At 39.4% G+C, this 15,226-nt stretch overlaps 1 protein-coding gene across 2 annotated transcripts in view; it reads right to left on the reverse strand.

The window, feature by feature from the left end:
* Window positions 1–419: 419 nt before the first annotated feature.
* The window catches only part of KNG1 (kininogen 1), a 28,710-nt gene continuing 13,903 nt past the window's right edge, over window positions 420–15,226 (reverse strand). The window contains exons 6-11 of one of the 2 annotated variants that reach the window (XM_007083592.3): window positions 10,383–10,467; window positions 9,345–9,517; window positions 4,451–4,558; window positions 4,247–4,333; window positions 2,735–2,812; window positions 420–657 (exon numbers count right to left, since the gene is read on the reverse strand). In XM_007083592.3, coding sequence (XP_007083654.1) covers window positions 577–657; window positions 2,735–2,812; window positions 4,247–4,333; window positions 4,451–4,558; window positions 9,345–9,517; window positions 10,383–10,467 — 612 coding nt within the window. In that variant the 3' untranslated portion in view covers window positions 420–576. The remainder of the gene's footprint in view (window positions 658–2,734; window positions 2,813–4,246; window positions 4,334–4,450; window positions 4,559–9,344; window positions 9,518–10,382; window positions 10,468–15,226) is intronic. The other variant, XM_015538113.2, reaches the window with a different exon arrangement.

Genomic DNA, 15,226 nt, shown 5'->3' on the forward strand with positions numbered 1-15,226 from the left:
GATCAAAATGATAATTTTACCTTTCTTCAAAAGGTGTTTGAAATTAGGTATTTTCTGATAAGAAGTTGGTAGCATATTAACAAAAGATTTTTCTTTCTTTTTTGATAATTATCTGGATCATAAAAACCAATAATAAAATGAAATTACCTTTAGGTTTAGGCTGGGAATCAGGAGGAGGAGGAAGGGAAGGCTGAGAGAGAGCCCTCAGATTGCTGGTAGAAACCTGACCCGCTAACCCTGTATTGAGCACCCATCTGGAGGTCTTGGTTAGCAAAGCCTCACTTAAAGGATTCCTGCCCTGGTTAGCAAGGACGCTCTAGAGTTGGGCTATGAGTTTCCATGGCAGAGCCGTAGCACTGGCTCTCCCACCCACTGGGTTTTGCTGAGGATGGTGTGGCCAAAAGAAGACCACCAGGAACGAGAGCATCAAGACTGAACTTTATTTCACCCAGCAACAGAACAGTAAAATGGCATTCTTCTCTGTAAATTGTATCCCATCTTCTTGTCCTTCCACGCAGGGCTGGTGATAGGGGTTGTTGGGGCTACTGGGCCAGGCGTGAAGGTTCTGCCCACTGGTCAAGAGACCTCACTCCCAGCTGCTGGCTCGGCCCCTGCCTCCCGAGGTCGGCCCATGTATTCGCAGGGCCTTAGATGCCTCTGTAAGTATAGTAAAACTCTGTTAATCTGCTATCATTCGGTAAAAGAAAGGTGAAGCCACCAGTTGACAAGACGAGACTTTTTCCTGACATCATCGGTTCTTTATTTAAAAGTACAGATGATATTTGAAATGAAATAAGAACTCGGAGGTTCAAATGCATCCAATGAATCGAAGTAGCAGGGACACATTCATCCGCAGTAAGCACAGCCATTTAAACCCCTATCTTGTCTCCCTAGGCAAAAGCATAGCAAGGCTTAGAAAATAAATGCCTCCTCGTGGTATAAGGCACTTGGAGACAATCACATTGATCATACTGTTCTCCTCTGCAAAAATCAGTACCTTCAATGTCACAGCAAAAAGATGATCTGATCATAAAGGGAGGCCAGAGAGGAATTTCCTCATAAAATTTCTGAATGAAATTTGCATCACATCTTATGATATTCCCTTGTCAATGATTAAAAAAAGGTTTTCCTTGGCAAGCCTGCCTCTATATTCCTTCTTCTGCTTTCCATCCTTATCATTAAACTCAGAGCTGCTAAAAACTAAGGATTACTTGATGTGGTCTGGACAACAAATAAACAGGCAGAAAACTCCTATTTGAAAGCCTTGTTGCAAAGGCTCCTTAATGACTAAACGGAGATTATGGGCTTACAGGAAACACTGTCACCCAGAAAGAGACTTTTCAGGACAGCTTTTTCATGTGGGAGTAGTGTAACTAGCCCTTTTGGAAACAGAAAATCAGTTCATCTACTTCCGCCCTATCCTCTCTTTGGCCACGCTGGCTTTCTTTCTTGTCCCTCTTTATAACCTCTGGAGGTTTTATTATTTTTATTTTTTTCCCATTAAGAAATTCAGCATTCAGTCTCTTGACTTCCCTTATTTGCACTTGTGCTCAGGGATCAGATGCCACACTTTATTCAGAATGTCACAAATCTTTGTACGAAAATCGATGGCATGCATTTTAAGGTACACACTCGTCATCAGAAAAGCAAATTGCCACAGGCCATAAGGCACATCAGTTTGTCCATTTTCTGTGCTAGTTAAGAAAACTTCTGAGGAAGTCCCAGAGAGGATTTAGGGTTCTGCACACAATTTTATGTCATCCAGAGATTGGCGGTGTCCCCACTGGGAGTCTCACCCCTTCTTTCTAGGCTGTTCTGAAGCTTCATGGCTCTCAGTGCATTGTATCAAGATATTTAGACAGTGGAGGGAAGGAATGCTGACATGCTAAAGAAAGACTCATGGCTGCATAAATTAATACAAAGCATCAGAGAGATCAAAATCATGAAATTCTTTGATTTCCACAGTTGGATTCATTCCATTAACTGGCTTCCAGGGGCGTCCGGGACATTTGGGGGAGGTTTTTTCTGGAAAGTCAGGTATCAGGTTAAATGAAAGGCTATTTTTTTCTATCTGGATGTCAGGGATCCAATCATCATCAATCTCTGTGGGAGTTGGTGGTGTGTTAGACATCACAGCTGCAATGAGATCTGAGTCCTGAAAGTCAGGCAAGGTAACTGCTATACCTGGCTGGGCTAGGGGAGGGAGGGGTGTTGGCCCTTCTGTCTTCTCTTGTGTCTGTGCAGAAGAGGTAGTACTATCTTCAGAAGAACTTGCCAAATGCTCTATTCTCCAACCATTGTCCTTTTCATTGTCTTTTCTTTTATTTTTATATTTTCCATGGCCATGACCATGCTCATGGGTATGTCCATGGGCTAGGCCACGTCCCCTTTGATGTCCATGGCCAAGGCCATGTCTCCCTTGGTGTTCAAGATCATAGTCAAGTTCCTGTTGATGTCCATGACCAAGGCCATGTTGCTGTTGATGTCCATGGCCAAAGCCATGTTGCTTTTGATGTCCATGGGCAAAGCCATGTTGTTTTTGATGTCCATGGCCAAGGCCACGTCCCCTATTGTGCCTATGGCCTTGGTCATGCTCATGTTTATGGCCATGGCCAAAGCCATGTTTTATTTGCTTTCCATGACCCCAGCCATGCCCACGAGTGGGTCCTTGTTCTTTTCCTGAATCCTGCTCTTCATCTTGTACAGATGCCATGGAAGTGTGGGGTGGACTTACAGTTGTTCCTTCTTTTGTTTTCTCCACTTGTACTGATCGGAAAGGTGAAAAACCTGGAGGCCTTTTCATCAATGTGGTCTAAACAGGAAATATTAAGATGAATGCATTACTGTGAAAACCATACTATCAATGAAGACAGAAGGGACTGAATCTCGGCAACGCTATCTTGGTTTACAATGGGGCAAGTCTACCAGACTTTAAACACTATATTAATATTGAAAAGAGGATGAAATGAGTATTTTTTCCTCTTTTGATTGATTTTATAATTTGTGGGTATTGTTCTTAATAATCTAAGCTGGAGAGTTTTTTCTTCATCTGGAAAGTTGGTGGTTGAACTACATGATCTCTAGCGTACCTTCTAAGTCTATGATTATATACGCCACAACACATTATTTATTCATCGATACTGTTTCTTTTAGCACAATTACTGTCTTTATCCTAAAAGGTCCTATGTGGGCTTTTATGAGCTGAATATCTAGGGAGTGTATATCCACAATGACTTTGTTGGACTGAAACACATTAGGACATGTTCACAAGCTTGAAATGCAGTCTTTGTATAATGTTTGTGTTAGGCTATATACGTACATACACATGGCAAAAACCTAAGTCAGAAAAAGAGTGAGAAGAGGCCGAATGCATTGAAGATACGGACTTGTGGGTTATTTCTACCTACAATTTCACTACCTGTGAGAATGTGATGGTTGGAAGCAATGTCTGGCGGTGCAAAGAGCATGGTTTTGGGCGTCACACCAGTCAGACCCTACTAGTTATCAGCATGACAGTGAATAGGGTGGGTTCTTATTTGATCTAGATTTGAATCCAAGCATCGCTGGCTTCACTTCTCCCATCTGTAAATAGGATAATAATAGCACTTGCCTCATAGAGGTGTCAGGAGGAAAATATGTGTGAGGCTCTCACTACAGAGTCTGGGACAGAGATGCACTTCATACTGTTATTATTCACCTTAGGACCTCAACATCTTTGTAATATTTAGTATCATAACATTGACAATGGGGAAAGTCTCACTTACCTCCCAGGGATCTTTTACAAATTAAAAAAACGATGCAAACCAGTGCTTCCCAAACTTGAACATGGGTATGAATCCTATAGCGATCATGTTAAATGCAGATTTTGAGTCAGTAGATGTGGAGTGGGGCTGAGATCTGCATTTCTCCAGAGCTCCTTGGACATTAGCAGTGGGCACTGGAGAGCTGTGCCTCGTCTCAGGCTCTCCTCGAAGGTACACAGCTTGTGTCAACTCTCCCAGCAGGGTGTGCACTTTGCCAAGAGAGTACGCACTGACAATGGGATGCTGACAATGCGTGACAAGTAGTTAAGAGGGCTGCTGCTCTCATTTCTAGCCATAAAGAGATCAGCACAGAAATGTGAGAGTTCTCCCCAATTTAAGAAGATAGTTTCCCAATTCACTTAAATAATGGTTTATTTCCAACCCCCAAATAGGACGTCAGAATGAGCAACATTGACCCAAGCTGACTGTAATGAGAATCATACCTCTCCCCGTGATTGACAGTGGACAGTAGGGTAAATTTTCTTCTCCCAAGGTATCACATAAACTTCAGCTTTACAGTCTAGAATTTTCTATCCATGAAAACAGAAGTCAAAAGAGAGAACAGTGTTATTCATGAGATGCTTAAACAAGTATAACACATCAAAAAGGTTTCCAAGGAACAAGTATACAGTTGTGTTACTACTCACTCCAAATTTATTGGTATTGCAACTTTCTGTCAACTCTTCATTACTTTCCTTGGAGCACGTGGTTTCCCTGGCTGTGAACTCAATAGAAAATTTCTTTCCAGCCACCACCTGGAAGATTAGCACAAAGGAGGAGCCTGATTAATATTGTTTAATAAATCATATGTTTTTACCCTAAGGACTTTTAGGGAAGAATATTGCCATTTGAATTATATACTGACCAAATGAGAGTTGCACAGAAAAGTACAAATGTTTGACAACAAAACTTTCAATCTGTATGCATGTGAAAAATATTTGGCTAATGGCTAGTCTCATTTCCTTTTCTGATGGGGGGTGGAATCAAACTGTAATTTCTATTTTTATATTTTTCTGAGCTTTATTGTTCAACCGCTGCAAAATTCATGAATGACTCAAGGGTGCAAGTTGTAATGGAATCTAAGAAAAGTAGGAAGAAAAACTTAAACATTTTCTTTGAAAATACTGAGAAATACTGAGTTAGTACCACCATAGAAATTATGGAATTAGAAAAATTATTTGCATTTTTGAGCTTCCTTCTCTTTCTTTTTGATATTAAGAATTTGGTTTTTTTTTTTTGTTTATTTATTTATGTTGAGAGAGAGGCAGTGAAAGGGAGAGAGAGAGAATCCCAAGCAGGCTCCACGCTGTCAGTGTTGAGCCCAATGCAGGGCTTGAATCCACGAACCATGAGAACATGACCTGACCCAAAACCAAGAGACAGATGTTCAACCGCCTGAGGCCACCCAGGCACCCCCAAGAATTTGTTTTAATCTCTATCAACAGCATTAGTCATTACACAATGCTGTCTTCCATTAAGCAATTTATGGCCCCAATTTTTTTTCAGTCTAGGAGAAGCACAATTTATTTACAAAATAAAATCATGTTTTTAAACCACTCTGACTTTAACCAAGTCCCAAGTGTGGCTTTTTAAGTCATTTTAAAATGTCATATCCTATACTTATTCTATCCTTGAAAAATACACGGCATAAAAATGTTTTTATTAGGTATTGAAAAGTTGGTGTGGTTTCTAGACCAAGGTATTTGGTATTTAATTCTAGTATTTAAGTGTGTGTGTGTGTGTGTGTGTGTGTGTGTGTGTGAGAGAGAGAGAGAGAGAGAGAGAGAGAGAGAGATTATGTAGCCATTAAGAGAATACATCATGCATATCTGTTGACCTGGAGGGATGACCCTTAGTGAAAAAAATGAAGTTATGGAGTGATAGTAGAATCCAATTTTTATAAAAGCAAATGTCAACAGCTTCCCTGTCTCCTTACACTTTGTAAAAACATGGGGAAAGCATGATGGGAGGCAGGTGAGGAAAGCAGAATTGTAGGAAGAACTAAAGCTCCTCCTCCCTCTTTCCTGCCATGGTCTTGTTGGGTAAGCATGGTTAAAATCTTAAGACGAATATAATATTTAACTTCTAAAACTCCAAGTGTATGTGTAAGTGGTGAAGAAGGTTCTAAGAGAGTGTTAGAGTCTATGCTTTGGTGGTCATTAATTTTCTTGCTCATTTCAGAGTATACTTTGATCCAATTTTTTAGCCTTAGGGTTGATCAATGTGATGTTGCCTTAGAAAGCTGACAACATATAATGCAAACCACAGTTGTAGACCCAACTTTATTCAGGGTCCAGAGGGGAGGACCTTCTGTTTGAGGGCCTCAAGGTCACATCCATATTGCCATCATCATCAAGTATCATTCTTATCAGAAGTCTTCCTGCTTAAATCCATCCTGCCCAAGTTTTGCTCTTAAAGTGGAGAACGCTATATAGCAATATAAGTTCCATATGCATTTTAAAAATTAAATTAACAAGCTAGAAAGATATAAGTAAATATTCATCAGATCTCAGGATGAGGAAGGTCTTTCCTAGGTGAAAAGCAGAGGAAGGAAACCTAAAGGAAGGAAAAAACTGTCTAAATTTGACTATACAGAAATGAAAACTGATTCTCAAAAATCACAGTAAGCAAAGTAGCAAGGCAAACTGGGAAAAATATGATGTAGGATCAATATAAAGCCCAGCGCCAAAACCAATGTGCAAAGGACGTGAATAGATATTTCAGAAAAGAAGTTAAAATGGTCATTTGTCCTGGAAAAAAAACATTTACTTCATTAGTAACCAAGGATATGCACCTTAAAAAAGCAATGCAACATCGTTTTTAATCTCCCATGTTGGCAAAGATGAAAACCAGCGATGATGCCTGGTGTTGGCCAGGTGTGGGGAACATGCAGCCTCAATTACTGCTGGTAGGAGTAGAATTCAAGACCATTAATCAGTGTCTAAATATCCAGTTGATGCGAATGTAAATTGGCAAAATTGCCAATGTTTTTGTAATTTGGCAATTTGATTCGTCTTAGACATATACATATCCCTTGACATTTCTAGGACTTTGTCAAAGGAGAAGTTCCTTAATGTGCACACACAGATCCTTGACGTATATTCGTTTGAGCAGAGGCAGGGAAGAACACTGATGGCAGCGGCAGCAGGGGTGAGGCAAAACAAACAGCATGTGACAGAAACCACAGCCATTCACATGTGAAAAATAGAGGATTTAAGAAGTTCTCAGTTTCTGAAATATGACACCAGCTTGAAATGGACATGCATTCAAACAGGACTAAACATGCAAAGCCAAGGCAAGACTAAAACCATAAAATAAATCTCTAGCAACTTGGCAGGTTGGTCATTTGGAGGTTGGCTCTTAGCAACGTCATCTTAATGATAAACTGGGTTTTAGTAAATTGGCTGCTTCCATCAAGGCTGTGCCTCGAAGATCTACGAGCAAATTCTTCTCTTTCAAGGCAAACAGCAACAAAGATTAATTTCTTACAACTAAGTTTGAAATTTTCACAACATTCCCAATTGATCTGGCAAAAGAAGGGATGTGGGATCCCTTCAATTCACAGCATTACCTGGTGGTGTTCCCTGGCATCCTTGCATACATCTAGCGCATACACGCTAGAACGTTGATGTGCTAATTTACAGAGAGAATTGTAACAACTAAGACGGCTATATATTTGTGCTTGGGAATTAGTGGTTCTCTCCCTGACAGCAGACCTCTGGCATGTAATAAAGGGCAGAGGACGGTGCTACTACGACAACATTACGAATAAGGGACATTCACAGGGAAGCGGAGATGTAAATTGCAAAGGAAAGGTGACAAACAGGAGTAGCACAGATTGATATCTTCCCCAAGTGAATTCGGTGTGGGTCACGTGCCAGTGAGACCAGGGAGAGGGTAATGACATGGGGGCGGGGGGTGGGGGGGCAGGAATAAGTGCCTGAGTAGGAGACAGATCAAAGGGTCAGGTTTGATTCACTTTAATACCATTCATTTAGGGGTTTTCTTCCGGTTATAAAAAAAAACTAAAACAGGAAATTAGAAGGATGGAAATAAATAGCCCATTGGGCTGTCACCTAAAAACCACCACTGTGAATAGTGTGAGGCACCTGTTTCTTTTCAGCATTGTTTTCTGTACTTTAAAAAAATTTTTTTTTAATGTTTATTTTTGAGAGAGAGAGAGAGAGAGAGAGAGACAGAGTATGAGCAGGGGAGGAGCAGAGAGAGAGGGAGACACAGAATCCGAAGCAGGCTCCAGGCTCCAAGCTGTCAGCACAGAGCCTGATGCGGGGCTCAAACTCACAGACCGTGAGATCATGACCTGAGCCGAAGTCGGACGCATTATCAACTGAGCCACCCAGGCGCCCCTGTTTTCTGTACTTTTTCAAAGATGAATGTGTGTTCAGTTTTATGGCTTCTTGTTTTCCACTGCATATTTTAACACGGGTCATTGCCCACACGCCAAGAGCGCCTCAGAAAGATACTTTAAGCTGCTGCTTATTTGCTTATTTCCATTTGAAGGGCATGCCAGACATATTTCATCACCTCTGTATTATTGATCATTTTGACAGTTTACCTTTTCTTTTTGGCTTTTATTGTTAAAGCTGCAGCGAATATCACTGTACATAAAGACGACTTCTAGTTTCTATTTCTAGAAATTCAATTATTAAGTCAAAAGTATGAGCTCGTTTTTAGTGATATTTCTTTCACCAGATTATAAAGATCATGTTGGCTTGCTGTAACAGTTTGGTTTTATTTTGATGACTTTTCTTTAGCTGGTATTTACAGAAGCCAGTTTTGAGGTCTACCATAGGACTCTGTTCATGAATACATTGGTCATAGGTTGCTGGAGTGGAAGGAATTTGGGATCCATTAATCCAGGCACTCAATTTTCAGATGGGGCCACAAGGGCTGAGTGAGTCTGAGTGGCTGGCTGTGGGGTTGCTGAGGACATTGGTGGTGCTGTGGTAAAGCTGGGTCTCTTAACCCCTGGACCAGGACACTCCTTTGCCTTTATTGACAGGGCATGGAAAGAGAGATGAATCCCCAGAGGGTACATTTGTAGGAGGGAAGGGTCCCCCAGGTAGGGGAGAAACGACTTGGAGGTGAGAGGGTGAAGACAGCCTGGGCAGTGACAGATGATGGGGCTGAGCCCAAGGCACAAAGTGATGCCACAGAGAGAGATGAGTCCAGAAAGGCAAAGAATGACTCTTGCTTTTCCTAGCACTGAATTTTGTTAATTATAGAATAGTTGCTAGTATTTAGAGAGCGATTGAGAGTCTGAAAAGTGACTGACATATATGTTCTTATTTGATCTTCACCCCTATCGTTTACAGAGAGAAAATGGAGAAAATGTTCTAAGTGACTCTTCCAAGATCACTCACAAAGAATGCAGCGAGGTTGGGACTTAAAATTCAAATCTCCCAAATCCTGTTCACCGTGACACTGGTTCTCAAGGCAGAGCCAAGGACAGTGGTAAAATTAGTAAGCCAGTCACACATCGGCTATAAGATCACTATTTTTGTAGCATAATTTACAGACCTGTACTGTTGCACTTTTCACGTGGTCAATCTTGAAATAGAACGTTCCATTATTCTCTGCATTAAGCTTTGCAGTGGAATGATTCAGAGCCACCTCCAGCTCTGGGCTGTTGACAGGTATCTCTTTGGGACAGCCAGGGCAAATACTGGGAGGCGGTTCTATAAAATCCTCTCCTGAAAAAAATCAGCTTTTAAGTCAGCGTGTCACTGAAGGAGAAGTGTATCCTACTACCTCCCCTGCACATGACCTGCAGGGTCATTTACAGAGGATCACATGACAGCCCAAGGCCCAGGAGTGAGTGGGTGGAGGTTGTCTGTCTGACCTTCACCTTACTGCCTCTCCTCTTTTCCTCTTCTCAGAGCCAAGTGTGTTTAGGGGAAACATTCAATCAGGAGACACTAGTGGCTCAATTGATATGCTGTACTTTTCCTAAGTTTTTGCATTTGTCATGGAAACTGCAAAAAGCAATGCTTAACTTAAAGGAAAGATTCTCTATGGGAAAAATGTAAGTCCTATTTTTCCGGGGAGCAGGCAGCTTCAGTCATGCTTCTCATCAGGAAATGTATACAACTATCTTCCGAGGATGAGAAAAACTGACGCTTGACATAAGAAATAAGGACTTGGCCATAATCTTGCAGTATTTCCCTTTCCCTCCATTATAACATGTAGGGGAAAAAATCTTTCATTGAAAGGCTTATTTTTACTCTGAGTGGTCAAAAATGAGATGCAGCTTTCCCCATTTACAGCACCTGATTTTAGGGACATCTTGTACAAGGAAACTGGCTGGTGTTGTACCCAGAGGCCAGCAATTTCCCCTTTTGCCACCACATTCCCTTCCGGCTACTTCCAGAGCAGTCTCCCTTATGCCTACCGCCATACTGCTGGGCAGAGATGGGCTAAGTTGTTCTCAGTAAACCTGCTGGTCATATAGACTTTGCGGCAAATGACAGACACCAAAGCACGAGTTCTGTGAAAAGACCTAGCTAGTTGTCCGGGACCAACATGCAGCATAGAGCACAAGCACGCATCAGCTCCTACCTGGATAGAGTTCACACTTCTGTGACAAAGAAGCAATTCTTAGCTGCAGATCCACGTGTGCGTGATCTGTACATTCACCGATATCCTGGTTTTTAAAAAGGACATAGGTACATAAAGTTAACACATGTTTAAGAAGCTTTAAATAAACAACTAGTATACTAAAAATAGTATATTGACTTTACAAATCATCACATAGAGAACCAAAAGAAAACACAGTCTGATCGCAAAGGGAGAATAAAAAACAATTAGTTAACAGCATCAACAATGAACAGTAGACACAAACCCACAGAAACATGATGGGTTTCTGAGATGATAAGAATACCTAGTATAGAAATAATAACCATATAAATGAATGGATAAAATTTTCTTTTAGAAAGGCAAAGGTTTTTAGATTAAGTTAAAAACAAAATTAATGTATTGCATCTTCAAGTATAATTTCTGATCATAAAAAAAGAAAGGTTAAATATAATGAATGAGCAAAGCTATAGGAGGCAAGTATGACAAAAAAAGGAGCTAAAATATAATTAATATTGGAAAAAGTAAAATTCAAGGTAACAAAAAACCTCACAAACGTAGTAAAAAAGATTATTTTATTTTTGTAAAAGATACAGTCTGGAAGCATGGGATCAAGACACATAAAGCAGAAAATGTATAGGAATAGAAATGGATAAAAAAAATCATTGTGGTGGGAAAATTTAATGTACAAGTATAAACCTAAGACAGGCCAAATGGAATAAATAAATAAATAAGGTCACAGAAGACTTGAGTAACATAATAAAGATTTATTTAAATCATAATTTCACACAATACACATGATTTAAAGTGACACTTTCATAAGTATGATGCAAAATTTTTAATCGCTTCCATTCTAGGTCACAAAAACGGCTCAATAAATTTAGCAAATCAAAAACAATACAGGCCATGTTCTTTGGCCTCAGCACCAAAAAGAAAAAAAAAAAAACTCCCTGAAAATTAATGACGTAAATTGAAACAAATAAACAACTTGGAAATATAAACACATTTGCCTAAATAGGCAGGGTTCCTTGGATAAGGAAAAAAGTGAGAGACGAAAGAAGAAAAATGAGAATTCCACATCATATTGCCAGAGCACCATTTAGAATTACCTTGTGGCTTTATATGCTTTTGTAATTTAAAAAGGGAGATGAGAAACAAACAAAACAACTCCAAATGTAGGTGTTTCTCTCAAAAAATTCAAAAAGGAAACAATAATAAATAGGCTCAAGGAAAATAAGAAGGAGAAAACAAGATAAAGCCAGATTATAAACTTTTCAAAACTGATAAGTTAGGAAACAGAAAGCACTAGCATTAAAAAATAAATCCAGGGCACCTAAGTGGCTCAGTCAGTTAAACATCCCTCTTGATTTTGGCTCAGGTCATGACCTCATGATTTGTGAGACTGAGCCCGCACAGGGCTCCCTGCTGATAACTAGGAAGCTGCTTAGGATTCTCTCTCTCCCTCTCTCTCTCTCTCTGTCACTCCCTGCCCACTTGCTTGCTCTCTTTCCCTCTGTCTCTCAAAATAAATAAATAAACATTAAAAAAAAATCCAAAAGATCACTCTTGAGGTAAGGAAAAAAATCAAATGTATATGAAAGGCAACATAGCAAAGTATACAGAGGAGTATAAAAATAGAAGAGAATATTATAAACAAGTATATGATCATTTAAATGCCAAAGAAATACTTTCCTCAAAAACTATAAATAACCAATATTGACTTAAAAACAAGAAGAAAACTTGAATAGACCAATGACTGGAGAAGAAGGAGAGAATGCTATTCCTAGTCTAAACTTCCATTCTACTTTCCACCTCCAAATAACAGAGATGTTTTATGGATGAATAATTTCAAAAATTAAGGTATATATATTCCCATGTTATATAAACTGTCTCTGAATACAGAAAATAGTGGCAGAGGTGCTTGCCTGGCTCAGTTGGTGGAGCAGATGACTTTTGATCTCAGGGTCATGGGTTCAAGCCCCACAATGGGCATAGAGATTACTAGAATAACATAAATAAACTTAAAAAAAAAAAAGAAAAGAAAACAGTGGCAAACTATTTTCATTCTGTAAAACTGTAATCAAGATATTAAAACCTAAAAAAATAGAACACACATACAAACACACACCCAGAAACTGTTAAGCCACTTTCATTTGTAGATATAGATGTAGAATTTCTAAACTAGAAATAGGATCCAGAAGCATATTTAAATAATAATTAACACTAAACACATAGTGAGTTCAGTTTAAGAATCTAAAGATCGCTGTTAGGAAAGCTGTCAAAACAACATAACAGATTAAATTAGAAAAATTTAATATCATATTTTAACATCTATTCTAAAGCTAAATTCAATACCAATTCCTTATTTAAAACCAAACCAAAACAGAACAAAACTCTTTAAAGAACAGGAATGTAAGGATGCTTCCTTAACATGACAATGAATGTCTGCCTGGAACCCACAGCAAAATAATGACAAAATTCTAGAGGCTTTCCAAATAAAATCAGGCCTAAAACATGACAGTGTGTAATCACCATTGTTTCAAAAATTATCTCTGGCTATTTGGGTCAATTCATTGAGATATAGAACAAAAAAATAAGCATCAGAAAGAAGAAAATAAAGGTATTTTTTGCATAAGATATTATTGTATGCCTGGATGAAAAGAATCAATGAGAAGCTGTTAGAGCTAATAAGAATTCAGTGAATTGCTGGATATAAGAAAAATAAATAAAAATTGATACAGTTGTATATTAATAACTTATTTAAAAGAGAAAAAATACAAACATAAGGATTTAATTCCTAATAGCAATAACCAACAACAAAAAACAAAATGAATCTAGGATTATCATTAGTGAGAAATATTCTAGATATATATACAGACAAAAAAAAATCACTAAAAATTGTCCATGTCCCCTACAAAAAAGACAAGAGGGAAATATACTAAGATATCTTTGGATATTTGGGAATGTGTGATTCAGTGTTATTTTTTTCTATGTTTCTGCATTTTCTTAAAGTTTTTTATATATGTATATTTCCAATAAAGGAACATATATATAATGTCATATTTTTTAAAGATACAGCGAACACCACATTTACGATATCTTTTTTTTTTTTAATTTTTTTTTAACGTTTATTTATTTTTGAGACAGAGAGAGACAGAGCGTGAACGGGGGAGGGTCAGAGAGAGGGAGACACAGAATCTGAAACAGGCTCCAGGCTCTGAGCTGTCAGCACAGAGCCGGACGCGGGGCTTGAACTCATGGACCGCGAGATCATGACCTGAGCTGAAGTCGGCCGCTTAACCGACTGAGCCACCCAGGCGCCCCCACATTTACGATATCTTAATTTTGGATGGGGTGAGGAAGCTGGAAGTAGCCCAAAGGTTCTCAATTCTATCGGCATATTTAGTTTACATGAGAAGATTTTAGATCATTCTGATTCCAGGGACACACCCAGGCCAATTACATCAGAACGTCTGGGGGAATGGCCTGGGAATAGGCATTTTTTAAAGCTAGCTGAGTGATTCTAATATGCAGCATAGCCTGAGAACTACTTATGAAACCTCTTATGTGGTGCTTTTCAAGCCTTAGTATGCAAACAAATCACCTGAGGATCTTGTTAATATGCAGATTCTGATTTAGAAGGCATGGGGGTGGTTGAGATTCTACTTTTCTAACAGCTTCCCTGGTGATGCTGATGCTGCTGGTCATTGTAACACACTTTGAACAGCAAGGCCTTAAACTATACCAATGTGGGCAGAACACTTCATTTCTATTTCATGCCCTTGAGCTATACTAACACCTCTGTGAGACAGGTGTTTTTCTTCACTCTTTTAAAATTTTTATTTTAATGTTTGTTTTTGAGAGAGAGAGAAAGAGAGTGCAATGAGGGAGGGGCAGAGACAGAGAGAGAGAGTGAGAGAAAGAGAGAGTGACAGAATCTGAATCAGGCTCCAGGCTCGAGCTGTCAGCACAGAACCTGACTTGGGGCTTGAACCCACAAACTGCGAGATTATGACCTGAGCCGAAGTTGGACGCTTAACCAACTGTGTTCTTCACGCTTTTATAAATGAGGAAGTGGAGGCCCAGAGAGGCTGAACCAAAAATCTGATTGGCTTTGTGGCTCCAACTGGCCTTAGAGTGTCTCTCTGTGTTGCAAATAGAAAACTAAATTGAGGCCTTACAAATAGATTAAAGCTAGAAAGGATGTAGGCTTATGTAACCTCAAGCCGTTAACTAAATGTAACAGCAGGAGGTGTTAATGGATGCTTGAACGTCAGACTTGAATCAAACTGGCAAAGTTAAATAGTAGTGAGAACATATCTTTTTAGAAGATTCCTCTCTTTTTACTGTTTTTTTTTATTATGGTAAAATAGATACAGTGTAAAATTTGCTATTTTAACCATTTAAAAATGTACAATTCAGGGGCGCCTGGGTGGCTCAGTCGGTTGAGCGTCCAACTTCGGCCTAGGTCATGATCCTGCGTTTTGTGCGTTCGAGCCTCGCGTCGGGCTCTGTGCCGACAGCTCAGAGCCTGGAGCCTGCTTCGGATTCTGTGTCTCCCACTCTCTCTGCCCCTCCCCTACTCACGCTCCGTGTCTCTCTGTCTCTCAATAATAAATCAACGTTAAAAAAAATTTTTTTTAAATGTACAATTCAGTGGCATTAATTGCATTCAGTCGTGTGCTGCCATCACCACTGTTTCCAAAAATTTTCATCACCTCAATAAACAATTATTAAACAATAAATCCCCATTCTCCCTCCTCCAGCCTCTGATAAACTCTAATCTACTTTTTGTCTCTATGAATGTGCTTATGCTAGGTATTTCATAT

Source organism: Panthera tigris, chromosome C2 (assembly GCF_018350195.1).
Source record: "Panthera tigris isolate Pti1 chromosome C2, P.tigris_Pti1_mat1.1, whole genome shotgun sequence".
In the NCBI taxonomy this organism is placed as follows: Eukaryota; Metazoa; Chordata; class Mammalia; order Carnivora; family Felidae; genus Panthera; species Panthera tigris.